This window comes from Scophthalmus maximus, chromosome 6 (assembly GCF_022379125.1).
Source record: "Scophthalmus maximus strain ysfricsl-2021 chromosome 6, ASM2237912v1, whole genome shotgun sequence".
In the NCBI taxonomy this organism is placed as follows: domain Eukaryota; kingdom Metazoa; phylum Chordata; class Actinopteri; order Pleuronectiformes; family Scophthalmidae; genus Scophthalmus; species Scophthalmus maximus.
In genome coordinates, this window is record NC_061520.1 from 5,629,807 (window position 1) to 5,644,904 (window position 15,098).

Sequence of the window (15,098 nt, forward strand, 5' to 3'; positions counted from 1 at the left end):
ACCAACTCACCCACCAGGCTCCATGCAGCATATGGAAGCGTCCATCATCGTCTCGACACTTCTATCATCATCTGCCACAGTTTTGTTGCCTTGGGTGGTTGATTTTAGTGGCGTAATACGACCCTGTTGGTGACTGAATACACAACGTATGTTATACTTATATTTGAATGAAATGCATCAGAGGGGCGGTGCATATACCCTGCACGCTTGTCGCATATAGGCAACAATACAGTATATACTAAATTTGCCCTGCCAGTTTCAAAAGGATGAAGCGAGAGATTTCATCTCTCAGCCTCATCATACAAGATAGAAATCTGCAGCCAACAAGACGGTTGCGGAGCAATTATCCTCATAAAAAGTACTTCTCTAGGTCTGTTTTTTTTTAACTGAACAGAAAGAAACTTGAGATAGAAAGAGACAAGTTTGAACTGCAGACAAAGTCTTTAACAGAGATGAATCTAAATCAACAAAGCTATTCATAAGGAGGCGGTGCTTGGTGTAAAGCTGGTACACAAGAGGATAACGGAAAAAAATGTCCTGTCATATATACATACGCCAAAGGTTTTGATTTATAGCGTCATAGAGTCATCGCATCCACTTTGTGCATTACAGCAACTACAGGAAGGTTCACGTTATGTAATCAATGAATAGGAGCATACTGCCACAGTGACGAACAGCAACGATCACAGCGATCAGAAGGTGTGCAGTGGAAATGTTTTTTGCTAGATGTTGTTGAAAGAAAAGCAGCGGATCAAATAAAATTTAGACAGATTTAAAAACAGTCTAAACTCAGTAAGTCATTTTAGAGTGTCGGGCCCCTACTGCAAAGGCACGACAGCCTTAAGTCACCAATCAGGCTCGGGAACTACCAGAAGGCCACTATCAGCTGATCTACGATGGCTGCCCAGGCTCTTAGGGAGTTAGCAAATCCTTGATATACCTTAAGTCATCAACATTAAAATCAATACAAGAACTTGACTTTTAAAATAATTACTTACACACACATGACATAGATTCTTATCTTTTGATCAATAAGTATTACTCAGTCATCTCCGACTACTATAGATAACAAACACTCCCCCCCCCCCCCCAGATTTTGGTCTCTATGCTACTGTAGTCTTACATGTAAATATGCAGCAAACACACTGTAGAATGAAATTATACCCAAAAGAGTGAAGCATTATGCTCCGCTGACACAGTAAGTGTATTTACAAAAATTGTGCAACTCTACACCAAGATGTTTCTGGTCACATCGTTCTGTTGTGTTCGGTGTGCTGAGGAAAGTCAATGATGTCATCGCCGCCAGGGAGAAGCTGCAGCGGTATTTTAATGTATGATTAATCCCTTAATGAGTGCCAGAGGACTTCACCTGAGGCCGACAATGGTGGTGTAGCGGTTTGACAGACTGTCCTTTAAAGGGGCAGTAAGCGATTTTAATCCAATACACTCACAATACGGCCCGGTCAGTGCAATAAAATCATCAACAACAACAAAGAGAGAGACAAGCTTTCTCCAAAAAACCCTTTAACTGAAGTGTCACAAATTGCCCATAGTGTTCGATCTTTGTGCGATAACCATCTCAGTAATATAATTTGGCGGATGCTAATACTATCATATGAAGAAAGGTGGAGCGTTGGAGGAAATCCAAGCGGACCAGCACATTGCCTCGTCGGCTGCTGTTGCCCAGCAGGAGAATTTCCCCCTTTAGAAATGGCTGAAAATGCTAAGCTCACCACAAATAGAGCCTGAGTCAAATACTCTCATGTGCAAATAGTGGATTCATTATGGCTTATTGAGAGCTGACCGGGTGGGGAAATTCTCCATTGCAGGGCTAAACGACTCAGACTTTTCAAAGTCGCGGTTTCCAAGGGGGCCAGGAAGAGAGAGAGTTGGTGATTTGAAATGATTAGAATGGAGGATCCAGAGGAAGGGAGGGGCACAGGCAGAATAGATGTGTTTGAAAGGCTCAATTGAAAGGATTTTCATAACTGCATGTGGGGAGATGGACCTGAGGGTTAAAAGATGTCTTAGTGCAGCTGAAGAGGCAGTTTTGTGGTAATGCGTAAAGGTGTCCAACTTCCAGATTTTTCCTGACAACAGTTTTATTAAGCCTCCCATCTCTTCCCTTTTTTCTAACAAATGGAAAAGCACAAAAGCCCTGGGACTGCTTTTCAAGTCAGGAAAATGAAGACCATACGGGTCGCAATGAATTGTTCCACTGTTCCCCCTCCCTCTGATTTTGTTGGTGGGGCATGGGAACCTGATAAACAATGGGAACGATTGGAGGGATGGGGGCCGTATGGAGGAGGGCAGGAAACAGGGAACAGGAAACCATGTCCTCAAGGAGAGAGAGAAGAAGTCAGCAGGCAGAGACTCAGAGGAGACTGCGGTGAAGTTGTAGAAGTTGTGGTATGAGGAGTTGGAGGCTGGCCATGCAGCTGAAGGTTAGAGTGAATTGAACATTTGGCCACTGCAACTGGAAGGCTTTTAACAATAACCCCCAACAACACACATGCACGGACACGCACACACCCTCGGACGTCACGACCTCCCTTCCGACTCAGTTGGTAATCGCGTTTGGGCATGGGCGCTTGCCAACATACAGCGTATTTAGTGGCTGTGATCAATTCGCCTCCCTTTGTGACTGCAGCTAATGGGATTGCTGAATGATTAGCCGTGTCCTGTAATACACATCTCCACCTCAGTGACCCCTCGTCCACTGAATGTTCTCCGTTTTCATTAGCCGCCGCAGCTCGGTTCTTCCCCGAGCTCTGTCTCATTAGAATTCACGGGGCCACGATGAATCCATGGGATAATCAATGCCCACTCTCCGCGTCTGTCATCCATGATCGGACCATATGCACAGTCACTCAACCTTAAAGGCGGCCAGTTGTCTGGCCCTTCTGTCACTGCATGCCCCCTTGTCTCAATATTGAGTCGAGTCTGGGAGCATCCACGATGAATCTTGTGCCAAAGTCTGTCTTGCTTGCAGTCTGGGTACATCTACTTTAGGTCTAGTCTTGCATGTATTTTCATTCTGTGCCCTGCGCCCCCGTGTAATGGGAGATTTATTTGTTGATTTCCTGCCAAATCATAAATTCTTCATTTTTTTGACTTAGAAAGAAAAACATCAGTTTACTGTAATGGCGGGTGACTTACGGCTGTCCCTGGGTAGTACCTTTAGTTGTAGATCTATGATAGAGCTTGAAAAATCGAAAGTGTAAAGTCTAAATTTGGCCCTAGACAAAACTCTGACAGTATCAGAAGTGTGTGACTGATGCTTCGACCAATGCCCATTAACCAACCAATAGGAAGGAAGCATGAAATGATACTGTGTATAAAGGATTCTTCTTTTCCCTGGCCACAACCGGGTCAACATTCACCTCCTTCCCTTCTTTTTTCTATATTTTTCCATACACATAAATACCACTATTGCAATGGATAGGTTCATGCTTGGCTTCATTGTTCACCACTATTGCTGCGCATGATGCTCATTACGTCCCGACTTACATCACAGGATTCAATTCAATGAGGTTATATCACTGTACAGTTTACACACATCAAACTAGATTTTGTAGCCAAGCTTAATAGTTTTTTTTTGCAATAAACTCATAAGATTGCTCAATTTCACAGGCTGTACTGAAGATGCCTCAAATCCGACATTCGCATGCAGGGGGACACATTCATTTCCACCAAAATGTGACGTAACGAGTGAAGAAGACAAGTTTGTTTTGCAAGAAATGAAACAACCTCAAGTTGGACAGACAGATTTTCAGGGACAGATGAAAGCCATCAGAGTGGCAGATTGGAAATGTTTGGTTGAGCAGAGTGCACCATGCCTACTGGGTCATCATCCATATGTCTTGGTTAGCTGGATGAATTTGGAAGGGCACAGACCGGCTGGCCACATATGGACACACTTTTTTTTAAAGGTCGGATGGCCATTACCACATAAACATAGCAATCATCTGCTTACAAAGTTTCCCAATCTGCGGTGGGAAAAACCGAGGTTCAGGGACGTTTGCATGTATACTTCCTCTCAGCATGAATAAAATCATCACTCAACATGAATCATAGAATCAATCCCACATGTAAATACTCACGAGAGAAACCATTTTGGTGGGTGTATTGCTCATGCGAGGCCTGGCAGCTTCACAGCGGAGCCAACCGGGCTCGAGCCAAGTGACATCTTAGAAGTCTGGGGTTTTACTGTTTTCTTTGGCTCTCGCAGGATGAGAGCGCAGCCGAGCAGTTAAGATGAAAACCCAGCCATGAGAAAGGGAGGCTGTTTTCGTTAAGAGCACACGGGCTCAGGTTGCATATCTGTTTGTGGAAAGCCGTACTGAGCCGAGGTTGTTTATATCCATCGCATGTATGTTCTGCAAGGGAATTTCGGCTGCAGAGAGGAGATTGTTGTTATTTGCTTACATATTATTCATGGGTTACATATATATCCTCATCAGCTGTGACAAGCCGCGGAGAGAGAGAGAGAGAGAGAGAGAAAGTGAAATGAGAAGCTAGCAGAGGTCATATGAACATGTGGTATTAATAGCAAGTCAGTTCAGTTCTTCTGTTACATGACATGGACCACACACCGGGGCAATTTGCTAGAATTCTTAATTCATCAAAGATTTACTGAGGAAAGATATAATCCTCGATATACAGACCGTAAAGTGAGGAACTATTAAAATAAGAGCATGGTCACTTCATTCGTCTTGGGCAGAATCAGATATCTGATGGTTAAGTGCAACTATGAGGAAATTCGGGGCAAAAAAACAAAATCTGATTGCCCGTTATGTCTGATTTACGTCGTCTTATTCATAAATAGTTAGCGACCCGTTATCGCTGCAACTGATCTGCTGAACCGCAGAGGTTCTTGTTTTTTGACAGTTACCAAAAAAGTTTCAGGTGTTCAGTGTTTGTAGATGAAACAGTCCAGCAATAAATCCTCCCTTCACAAAGGTTATGATGTATTGTACAGCTGTATTGCACAAATACAGCTCAAAATAGGTGTGTCTGTTGTGTGAATGGACAAAATAATAGGGACACCTGACATTAAACAGTGCAGTTTGATAGAACCAGAAGTTGCAGCCCTCCAAATAGTGAAGATGCACATCAGGCCTGTTGTTTTGGATAGTATTAGTTTTAGCTTGATGTTCCTAATAAACAGACAACTGAGCGTATTCATGTCTTTGTTTTTGTGCCTAGGTGAGTGTGTGTGTGCATGTGTGTGTGTCCTATTCCTACAAGCAGGCTCATTATAAAACCAATTAAACCCGCCTTACTCTCATTATGGAGCTGTGGGGCTTAAGGAGAGATTGAGGACCTGTTGTACTCCCCAGGGGGATTCTGCCCGGTCAGTCTGTTTTAAATTATAAAACCACTTTTAAATCTGCTGAAATCAAACACCACGGATTGGTCATGCTGGGTCAGTGTTTTCCTGAGTTTATCCCTGCCCCCCCTGGCCCTTGGTCAGCCTCATCCTACCCGACTTAAACCCCCCCCCCCCCCCCGCCCCACGAAAAAAAAACCAACAACACAAAACCGCACATAAAAACTCAAAAAGGGCCGATTGCCTTGGGGATCTATATACATGGTTTCACCACAAACTCTTGTTTTTATCTGTACTATTTATTAAATCAGGAGTGTGGGAAAACAATAATGCCTAGTGTAATGAAAATACTGCATGAGACGGTGGAGCGCATTGGAAAAGTAGGAGGAGGAGCGAGAGCAACAGAGAAGATGAGACAAGAGGAAAGAAAAACAGACAATGAGCGAGAGAGAAAAGAAGCTTAACTCCGAGATAAATCGGCCTAAGAAATAACTTTTTAATAGGATTGCGCACGGTGTCGAGGTAATGACTGTCCGTCGAGAGACAAACCGCCCCCTTCATGATCTGGAATCAATGGACACGCGTCACGTGGCACTATTGTAATCATCGCGTTGGTGTTTTTCGTGTGCGGAAGAAGACGACGCCCCACCTTCCTCATAACCCCACAGTATTAACTCAGCGCGGAGTTGATGGCCGGGGAGGCACAGCTGCCTGGAAGGTGGAGCTGTAATTGATTGATGAAGTTTTGGTGCCGGCGGGATCCAATCATGTAATCAGTTCGTATTGAACGACTGTCCCCGTTGAGACACTGCCGAGGCTCTGCCACCCTGTGTGGAAAATAGACCTGGCACTCATTCAAAAAATCTTCTGCAGTCAAATTTGATTTGGGGGCGGCGAGGTCGCCTAACCCCAGGATGCATTCAGGGACGACCGGCGAAATTGCACGCGGCAGACGTTTCGCAAACACTTCCGCGATTCTCTGCTCCAATTCCTCATTATCGTACATTTATGTTAATTATTATGATTGAGAAATTAATTCAGCTTCCCTGTAATTGAATCACATGGTTAATGATCCAGTCTCCCTGGAATTTAAATAGGGCTTCAACCTGGGTTTGCATTGCTAATAAGGATTTTTTTTTTCTTCTTCCCTTGAGCGATCATGCTTTATTCAGACTTTGCTCTCTCACTTCTGACTTGGATTTCAAGTGTCAAGTTATCATTTCTGTATGATGCAATTCACATCATCCCTACACCAATGGTGAACGAGGGGTTTCATGAGTTCAAATGAAAGTATCTTCTCTTGTGGTGCACAGGAAATTGGGTTATGATAATGCAACCGGACAAATTAGGTTGTTTGTGCACAAGAGGGTGGAAACACTTTCGGTATGCGGGGACAACTACAATGGGATGGTTGAGATTGGCAATAATAAAGGATTTTTTCAGCTTACTTACCACTTTAAAAGCATTTCCTCCGCAGGACTGCCTTTCGACAGCTCAGAAAATCGGCAAGCCACTTCCAACAAAGACAGACCTGCTGATTTGTTTGCCTCACTGCAGCAGCAACATCTTGTTTGTAGGCAGAGGTGGGAGTAGAGAGAATTGAAAAGAAATCTTCACCAGTGGGGCATCTGTTCTCCATGCTTGCATTTAATGAGGCCCAAAAGACTGCTGCCTGAAAGTCATTCCAAAGTCATATTAAGGATGAGCTCCCTGACCATGTTTGAACGCAGCTGCAGGGCTGTAACCTCAGGGGCGGATTTACTGTAGGAGAGTCGCACCGGCCAACTGGACCGCTGGATGCGTAGCAGTGGATCGATCTTTTCTTTCCTCCTCTCGACCTCAGCTTGAGAATATATTCAGCGTTTCTTGGCCGCACTCGGGAAGATACCTTTGCCACCAATGCACCAAGTCGAGACCGTGCTAGCATTCAAAACATGTAGTTCATGAAAAGAAGTAAAAGCATCCACACCTACAAACTCACTTCCTTCTTGGGTGGAGGCCAGAAGTTCTGCCTCCTTCAGGGCTTTGTGCTAAGTTGGCTTAACATTCCCTGGATCTGATCTTCTCATTTACTGCAACTCCCACAACATCTGATGAGTGTCCTGAAATGCTGCAAGTTTTCTTCTTATCCTGCTTTTTCTGCGGAGAAAGATAAACCTTCCAAGTTCTTGTGTTGATTCACATACTTGCAAGTAGCTTCTTAGGGAAGAGACTTAATTTACATCTGATAAGTCTGTTTGACGACATAGAATAAAATGTAAATGGCTTGCCAAAGAGGAGATTTTGCAGTGGTGTAAAATATGGAGAAATGGTCTGACTGAAGTGGAACATAGACTTTTAAGGGCTTTTGCTTTCCAAGGAACTGAAATCGCTGAAGAAGTAAGTTCTATAATCATTTCAAGTGGGGGAACCATACCAAGCTTTAAAAGGAAAATGGGTGGTCATCCGACTGAAAACAATGCTGTTTGTTTTATATCTTCTAAGAATTTTTCCTTATAATGCCAGTGTTTTGTGGGAGCATCCATTCACATGCAAAAGGAACAAAGCAAAACAGAATTGTACATGGTAGAGGCTGATATCACTCGACAAATGTACAGTGACCACCCGGTCACTGTGCCCTGCAGCGTGACATTGACTTGTCTCCGTGTCCGTTTGTCTGTGTCTCTGAAGATCAGGGTGGACGGCCCTCTGGATGCGGGAGTGCTGTACGAGACAGTGAACGTGATGAAGGAGAGCGGCGCCATCCTCCGGGACATGGCCTTCTCCCTGGACAGGACCTCTCTCTATGTCATGTCGGACAATCAGGTGAGGAGAAGCCCACGTCTTTAAGCCGCTGCTGTCGGGAGAAACACTGGGGTGATGTGGAGAGTAGCGAGGGGTCACGGGTTCAAGCCCCCGTGACAATGAGTGTTGGCCATACTGACATATCTGTGAAAACCTTATTGAAACAAGCCAAGAGAAGAAAAAAAAGTTTACATTTACGCCGAGGCACAAAACTAATGCGCAGTTCTTACTTCTGAAGTATTTGTTTGAATCTAATTTATCAGGATAGTGCAAAAAGAAATGTTTGGCTTTGTTGTGCACAGATCACATCGTTACTGTTATTGCGCATAGTCTGGGAATTAGCAGGAAAATAAAACAGTTGTAAATCAAAGACATTCATTTATGATAAACGCTAAATTAATTCCATTTGTTTGGAATCCGACCAGATGATTACGACTTATCCCCCAAAAAGCCACTGTGGCAAATCTCTAACATTCACACACACTGTACAGCACGTCCACGGTGGGGATTGTTAAATATGCAGACAGTGTGTAAGGGGATGGACCGCTGTTCTAATTACCTATCCATGCGAATCGACTTACAGTGCATACATCTTTTGTACGCGACACACAGCAATAGCAGCTTTCCTTTTCTTTTTTTCTGTGTGGCTGTGCCCCCCCACCCCACCCCCTCCTCATCTGCTCCTTGCTTGGCCCGGCATCACAGAGGCGAGCTGCTGCTGCTGCTGCTGCTGCTGCTGCTGTCGTTGTTGTTGTTGTTGTTGTTGGACGATATTTCTGCACCCACTGGAGATAAGAGTGAAACAGTGGTAATCACTTTCAACTCCCATCAAGTGATTATTCTGGCGTGGCTGCATGGCACTGTGAAAAGGGATTAGGTTTCAGTGTGGCCGACAAATAGATAAATAAATAAAACAAAATAGAAACTATCTCTGCTCTCAGTTGCCTCCTGACTGCTGGAATGTGTTGAGCCGGAGTCACAGGACAGAGGCAAAGGGCGACTGAGTCAATAGTTGTGTCACTTGTTTCAGAGTGGCCCTGGGAACTTGAGAAACAGTCCGAAAATCTATAAGAACACAGAGTTTAAGAGAACAAGCGATGTCATCTGAGCGAGACCGGGGAGAACAGAGGAGGTATTGTGTCGGGTACCGACTTCTAAAACAAATCAAGGCCGCTCTGCCCTCTGCGCGATAGACTGGAAGAGACAAGGCATCACTTATTGATGAGCTCTGGTCGTTTAAGGAGAGACACATGCTTCCTTCAAGGAGATAGCCAGCCGCTCACTTCACTCCACCTCCGGTGACACACACACACACACACACACACAAACACACACACACACACACACACACACACACACACACACACACACACACACACACACACACACACACACACACACACACACACACACACACACACACACACACACACACACACACACACACACACAAACACACACGCACACACACACACACACACACACTGTAATAGCCAAACTTAAACCAAGCCGAGCTTGGTCCAGGCCCTTTCTCTCAATATTAGAACAGCTCTGGCTCCGTAGCCGCCAGGAGCTCGGGGCAGAGTTAAGCCGTCCTCTTCCTCTCCGCCTTCCTTCATCTTTGCTCAGCTTCCCCCCTCCAGACAGAACCCCGCACTCGAGGGGTGAGGAGTCCCCCGGGGAGAGGGCGTCACTCCAACAGAGATTTCGCACGTTTTCCAGAAGATCCCCGAGATGAGAGATGCTCAGATTCCATGGGAGCACAAACAATGCGGGAGCGATGTGGAGTGAGGAGCGAGGCACAGACAGATTTGGCTGAGATCAGCCGACCCTCGCGGAATAACAATGAGCCTCTCTGTCTCCCGCCGAGGGAAACACGCAGGGTTAGCATGATGATGAAGAGTGAGCAAAGAGAAGAGGGAATTCGTGTGTTTTCTTTGGGCATACGGGCATTTTTCTGTCTGGGTCCACAACAGAACATAATTTAGGGAACCATTATTGATATGAGCAAGCCTTCACAGCACTTAATCCTTTTTCTCACTGTGTGCCTTTAGTTTGATCATTTCTAAGAATAGAAATGCTCCGTATCCAAACACACAACAACCTCACTGAATGTCACCCGTCTGTCTGTGAAGTGACGGCTCCGGCTTTAAACGTCAGAGTGGGAGGGGGGAAAACTGCTGCAGGGCTTTTCCAGGGCAATCTCTCAAAGTGGCACTCTGAAAAATTTTAAAACATTGCTTGAAATCCCACACCATCCTCTTCTTTGTTTCTCTCTACCCGTGTCTGTCTGGCTGACTGTCTGTGTCTACATTGTAACCCCACAGATTCTTGAGATGAGCTAAACTATCCGTTTTGGCAACACCATCCGTCAAAATCCAAACAAGGCTGGATCACTAATCGGCCAAAGACAGCACCGGCCCATGGGCTCCGAAAGCCCCCCGGTTTACTCCATATCTATTTGGTCTTGATTAACCTATTAATCTCAGATTCGTAAGAAATTGACACCACTGATGTTCAAAGGGCAATCGATCGTGACTATAGTCCTATAGATCCTTCATCTTGTGGCCTGGTGTTGCACCAGATTCCCCCAAGAACCAATTAGTTGAAAAAAGGGAAATGTAACATGACAAAAATGATCAGCTTTCAGGTGACGCTGACAAGTAGGGGAGACACGATGACAATGCCCCCCCCCCATCCATAGGGATCGAGGGGTTTGACGAGTATGAAAATGATGTGAATCGTATGTTTTAGCCTTCAACAATCACCAGATCTCAGCCCAACCGAACACCTATTGGAGAGTTTTGACAGACGTGTCAGACGGCGCTCTCCGTCACCATCATCAAAACAGCAAATGAGAAATATATTTTGAAAGATAACGTGTTAAATCTAGAGCCGATGCCGAAATTAGACAATAAAGCATTTTCCGATACCTATTTTACAGTCGGTGATACTTGTAACCATAACAATAAAGAATTCATTTCTAAAATGTCACATATTTTTTTTTAATGTTAAAAAAAATTTCATGTGATCTAGTGTTTCAACCCAGACTTTGGTTTCCAGGATTCATTGTAAGTTACATTCTTTAATGAATACCAGTCCAATGTTTCCTAAATTAATGATTATTTTTAATTTTCAAACATTAATACTCCGTTCTGTCAAATAGTGAACAATACAATGAAATCCGGTCTGAAAACAAAACATGAATTAACGGCCGATATGACAGTTTGCGGTTATGTCCTGATATCGCTTGTCTTGATGAATCCTATAAAAACAAAATCCTGGATATGCCCCTGCTACATCCAGCGCACGGTCACGTGATGGTTGTGGATTTGCGGATATAGGGTGACAGCGGTGCAGTTGGTCTAAAAGCCTGTGTGCCCATCTGACAGCCTTCATAAAAAGTTCCAGTAAATCCGGATGAAAGTGTTTATGTGACAGAGCGAACTGTGAAGACGACAAGGTCGAGCATTAGTGCAGGGGGGCATCCCAGATGTTGTGGAACGATATAGTGATTTTGTAATTCCCAAAGCTGGAAAAGTGGACGTTGATCATCGTTCGTCCCTGCCGTGATACAACACGGGTAAAAAAAAAATATTCAAAACCAGCAAGAGTGAGATTTGGACCCTTGGGGAAGGAGATTTTTTTTTTAAAGGTTTTTTTCCTTTGTTTGCTCAAAATGATCAGTTTCCCTTGGCGAAATTATCTCAGAGTAGACGAGGCAAACAAAAGCCTGATGAGAAAAGTACAGCATCTGGTCATGAATGATTTATGAGGCATCGACAGTCTATTGAACATGAACATGAGTATGGAGGCTTGTGTCGGAAGACGCAGTATATGTGCTGTTCTGTGGAGTACGGTCGTACGGTCAAAATATGAACTTTCACTGAAAAAATGAACTTTAACATCAAACAGTTTTGAGGCTTTTGAAATGCACCATTATCATGGCAAAATGTAGATGATTGCATTGATGGTTCGTCACCCCTGCATGATTATAATTCATACAATGTTGACTTTGATTGGGCTGGACACAATAACAGTAACACCAGCACTATCAAACAATTCAATATGGAACTGAAGACCTATCATCACCTCTGGGTGAGCATTTTTACCTCAACCAAGGAGGTTATGTATATATATATATATATATATATATATATATATATATATATATATATATATATATATATATACACACACACATATATAGGACAAACACATTTGATTTTGGAGCAGATCTGAATAAACCAAAGGATGCAGTTTTTTTTTTCTTCATATTCTGATCAGTGCAGCATCACCATCACTGTTGGCTTTTCTTTTTGTCAATAATATCGACCAACACCATTTATCCTAACGTCCTTTTTCAGAGCTTTTTGACTGAAATCTTTACACCGTTGAGCACTGCATGTACGTATATTATCATAGCCACGTCTGCACTAGCGACCACCTCTTGCCTCATTTGATTGAGCTGTCACATTTATGACGGTTTAGTTAGTTTTAATTTGCTGTACTGTCTTTTTTTTGTTTTTAGGAGATATGAAGGAGTCAGACAATACTGTTGAGCAAGCTTGTGGTTAGATTTTAATTACCTTGTTCGCCAGTGTAACAAGAAGCAGGGTACTGTCTGTGTGTGTGTGTGTGTGTGTGTGTGTGTGTGTCTCTGTGTGTGTGTGTGTGTGTGTACGAAACAACTCAACAACAAATGAAATTTTAGCAAAACTGTGGGAATATTTCTCTGGGAGAGTATCTCCAGATTATTAACTTTTGGAGTTGATCAGTCATAGGTCAACATCAAGGTCAACAGACACATGGTGAGAAAAAAGGTAATTTTCCAAGATATCGCATCAAATAATAGAGCGACAATCTAAAGCTGATTGGGGTATATACAGCAAACTTGCAGGGTATCCATAGCCCCGCTGATGCTTTTCAATTTTTTATTGTGTTTTATGCACAAAAATCACTGTAACTGGGGAAATCGTTGTGGCCTAGTGATTAAGACACAAATCCATATTAACAGTAATTGTGTGAATGCAGTCGTGAATCATTGTTCCAACCTTGCCTGTCTCTCTTTCTCTCACAATACGTAGTGCCTGTATCTTAACTGCTGGTGAGCGGTTCAGGGGTTATGGCAAAGGGAGAAGAAAAAAAAAAGAGGTCAAGACAAAAAACTGATCAGCTAATCCTCCTGCTGAGCTGCGATCATATTTTAGTATCCCGTGGACATAAAGCCCAAGGATATCTTATCTGAATTCAGCATGGCGTGTTCCAGCTCGGGTCAGTTGCACTAAAACAAATCAACTCTGATGTGCAGCTTCACATTTGATCCTCAGCCGGGCGGCAGAAAGCAGAAGATCCATACGGCTCTCCCCTTGTAAAAGGTCACGCTGCCTAACGGCCATGCACGGGCCAACTTTGTTAGCTTAGACGAGCTCCAGCCCACAACAAGTCATGGATTATTCCTACCGCGTCAGATATGGACTTAAAGCCCTCGGCCCAACCCGCACTAGAAATCATTTTGCTAATGAATTGCACCGAATGGGTTCTGAACCGGCTGGGGGGAGAGAGGGAAAAAAACGGAGAAAAAAAAAGAGAGAAAGTTATTTTGTGGGGAGCAGCAGATAATCCATTTTGCCAACACAGACCTGAGAGAGCGCCCACTTATGCTATCAAGAGCACCGGAGACACTCTAATCCATAATCCACTCTTCATTTGTGATTGCTTACATCAGGAAATTGCTTGCATCACGCGTCCAAACCCGGAATAATAACAAAGTATAAAATAGCCAGACTCAGGCCAACCTGGTTTTGTATGCAGGGGTGGTGCTGGCTGCGCGACAGCAGCGACTCGCAAGCTGCTAATGGAGAGCTTATGCTTTGCCAGACGTGCGCGCACGGATGTGGCAGCAGCAGCAGCGTGTGTGTGATTGTCTGTCAGTTTGACGATGTCTTTTTGCTGGCGTGTGTTCCTGTGTGTGTGTGTGTGTGTGTGTGTGTGTGTGTGTGTGTGTGTGTGTGTGTGTGTGGAAAAATAACAGCATAAACCTTCACCGTGTCCTCACAGAGTAATTACTATTGCAGGAGGCCACAAATGCTTTTGTCGTGCCAGATCCTTTATCAAATGTTATGAAAGAAAGTTAAATGTAAAAAAAAACTGCTGCGGAAAATGCTTTTTCAAAAAAGCCGTGTTGTCACTTCATCTGAGGAAACAAAAACATCAGATGAATCCTAATGTGGGCAGAACCACAATACTGCATGTTGCAAATTTGTGTCAGCGGCAAGAAGTGAAGGAAAACGAAATGGGGGTTGTTTCCCTCTGGGATATTGTACAGTGTGTACTGTGATGAGTGCAAAACAGACAACATGATGAAATGTGCTTTGGTCTCTCCTCATCAGAAGTGCTTATTATTTCATCAGAATGTTTTTGGTTTGCAGCCTCCCGTGACCTTATTTCTCCTCCGAGACAGTCATTTTTAACTTTTGTCAAAAAAAAAAAAAAGACATGGAAACTTTAATCAAAAGAATGACATTAACATAAATAGTGTGAAAGCCCTCTGCACAGCGGCGTGTGAATCAAGGTCATCAACAAATGAAAGTCTTCACTTTAGTTTGTTCTCTTTGGATCTTAGATGTTTGTTTAGGATGAACTGTATGCAGACTTCATTATTTGTAAATAACGGCTTTGCCCTTAATGATTTTTTTAGTTTAGATAAAGAAATTGTGTTTTCTGGGTTATATTTGTATCTTAAGTTTATCAGAATATAACTGTATATTATTGCAATTTTTAAGATATTTGACTCTGCACAGAATTCTAAATAATGTATGTGATCACTAGTGATCAAATAATTCATTTAAAACTACTAAGATAAGTTAAGTAGTTTAGAAGGACCCTATTACTCAGTATGTAAACCAAAATGTTGATCAGATCTATTTATTTTTGATATCTCATTAAATTTGAGGAATGCCAAATGTTTGCATATTCCTTT

At 43.4% G+C, this 15,098-nt stretch overlaps 1 protein-coding gene and 1 long non-coding RNA gene across 3 annotated transcripts in view; one reads left to right on the plus strand and one right to left on the minus strand.

The window, feature by feature from the left end:
* The window catches only part of LOC118309113 (plexin-A2-like), a 69,345-nt gene that overhangs the window by 17,517 nt on the left and 36,730 nt on the right, over positions 1-15,098 (plus strand). The window contains exon 4 of the mRNA XM_035630848.2: positions 8,003-8,137. Coding sequence (XP_035486741.1) covers positions 8,003-8,137 — 135 coding nt within the window. The remainder of the gene's footprint in view (positions 1-8,002; positions 8,138-15,098) is intronic.
* The window catches only part of LOC118309130, a 74,515-nt gene continuing 68,202 nt past the window's right edge, over positions 8,786-15,098 (minus strand). For both annotated transcript variants that reach the window (XR_004793425.2, XR_007030877.1), the window contains exon 4: positions 8,786-8,901. This is a non-coding gene — a long non-coding RNA (uncharacterized LOC118309130). The remainder of the gene's footprint in view (positions 8,902-15,098) is intronic.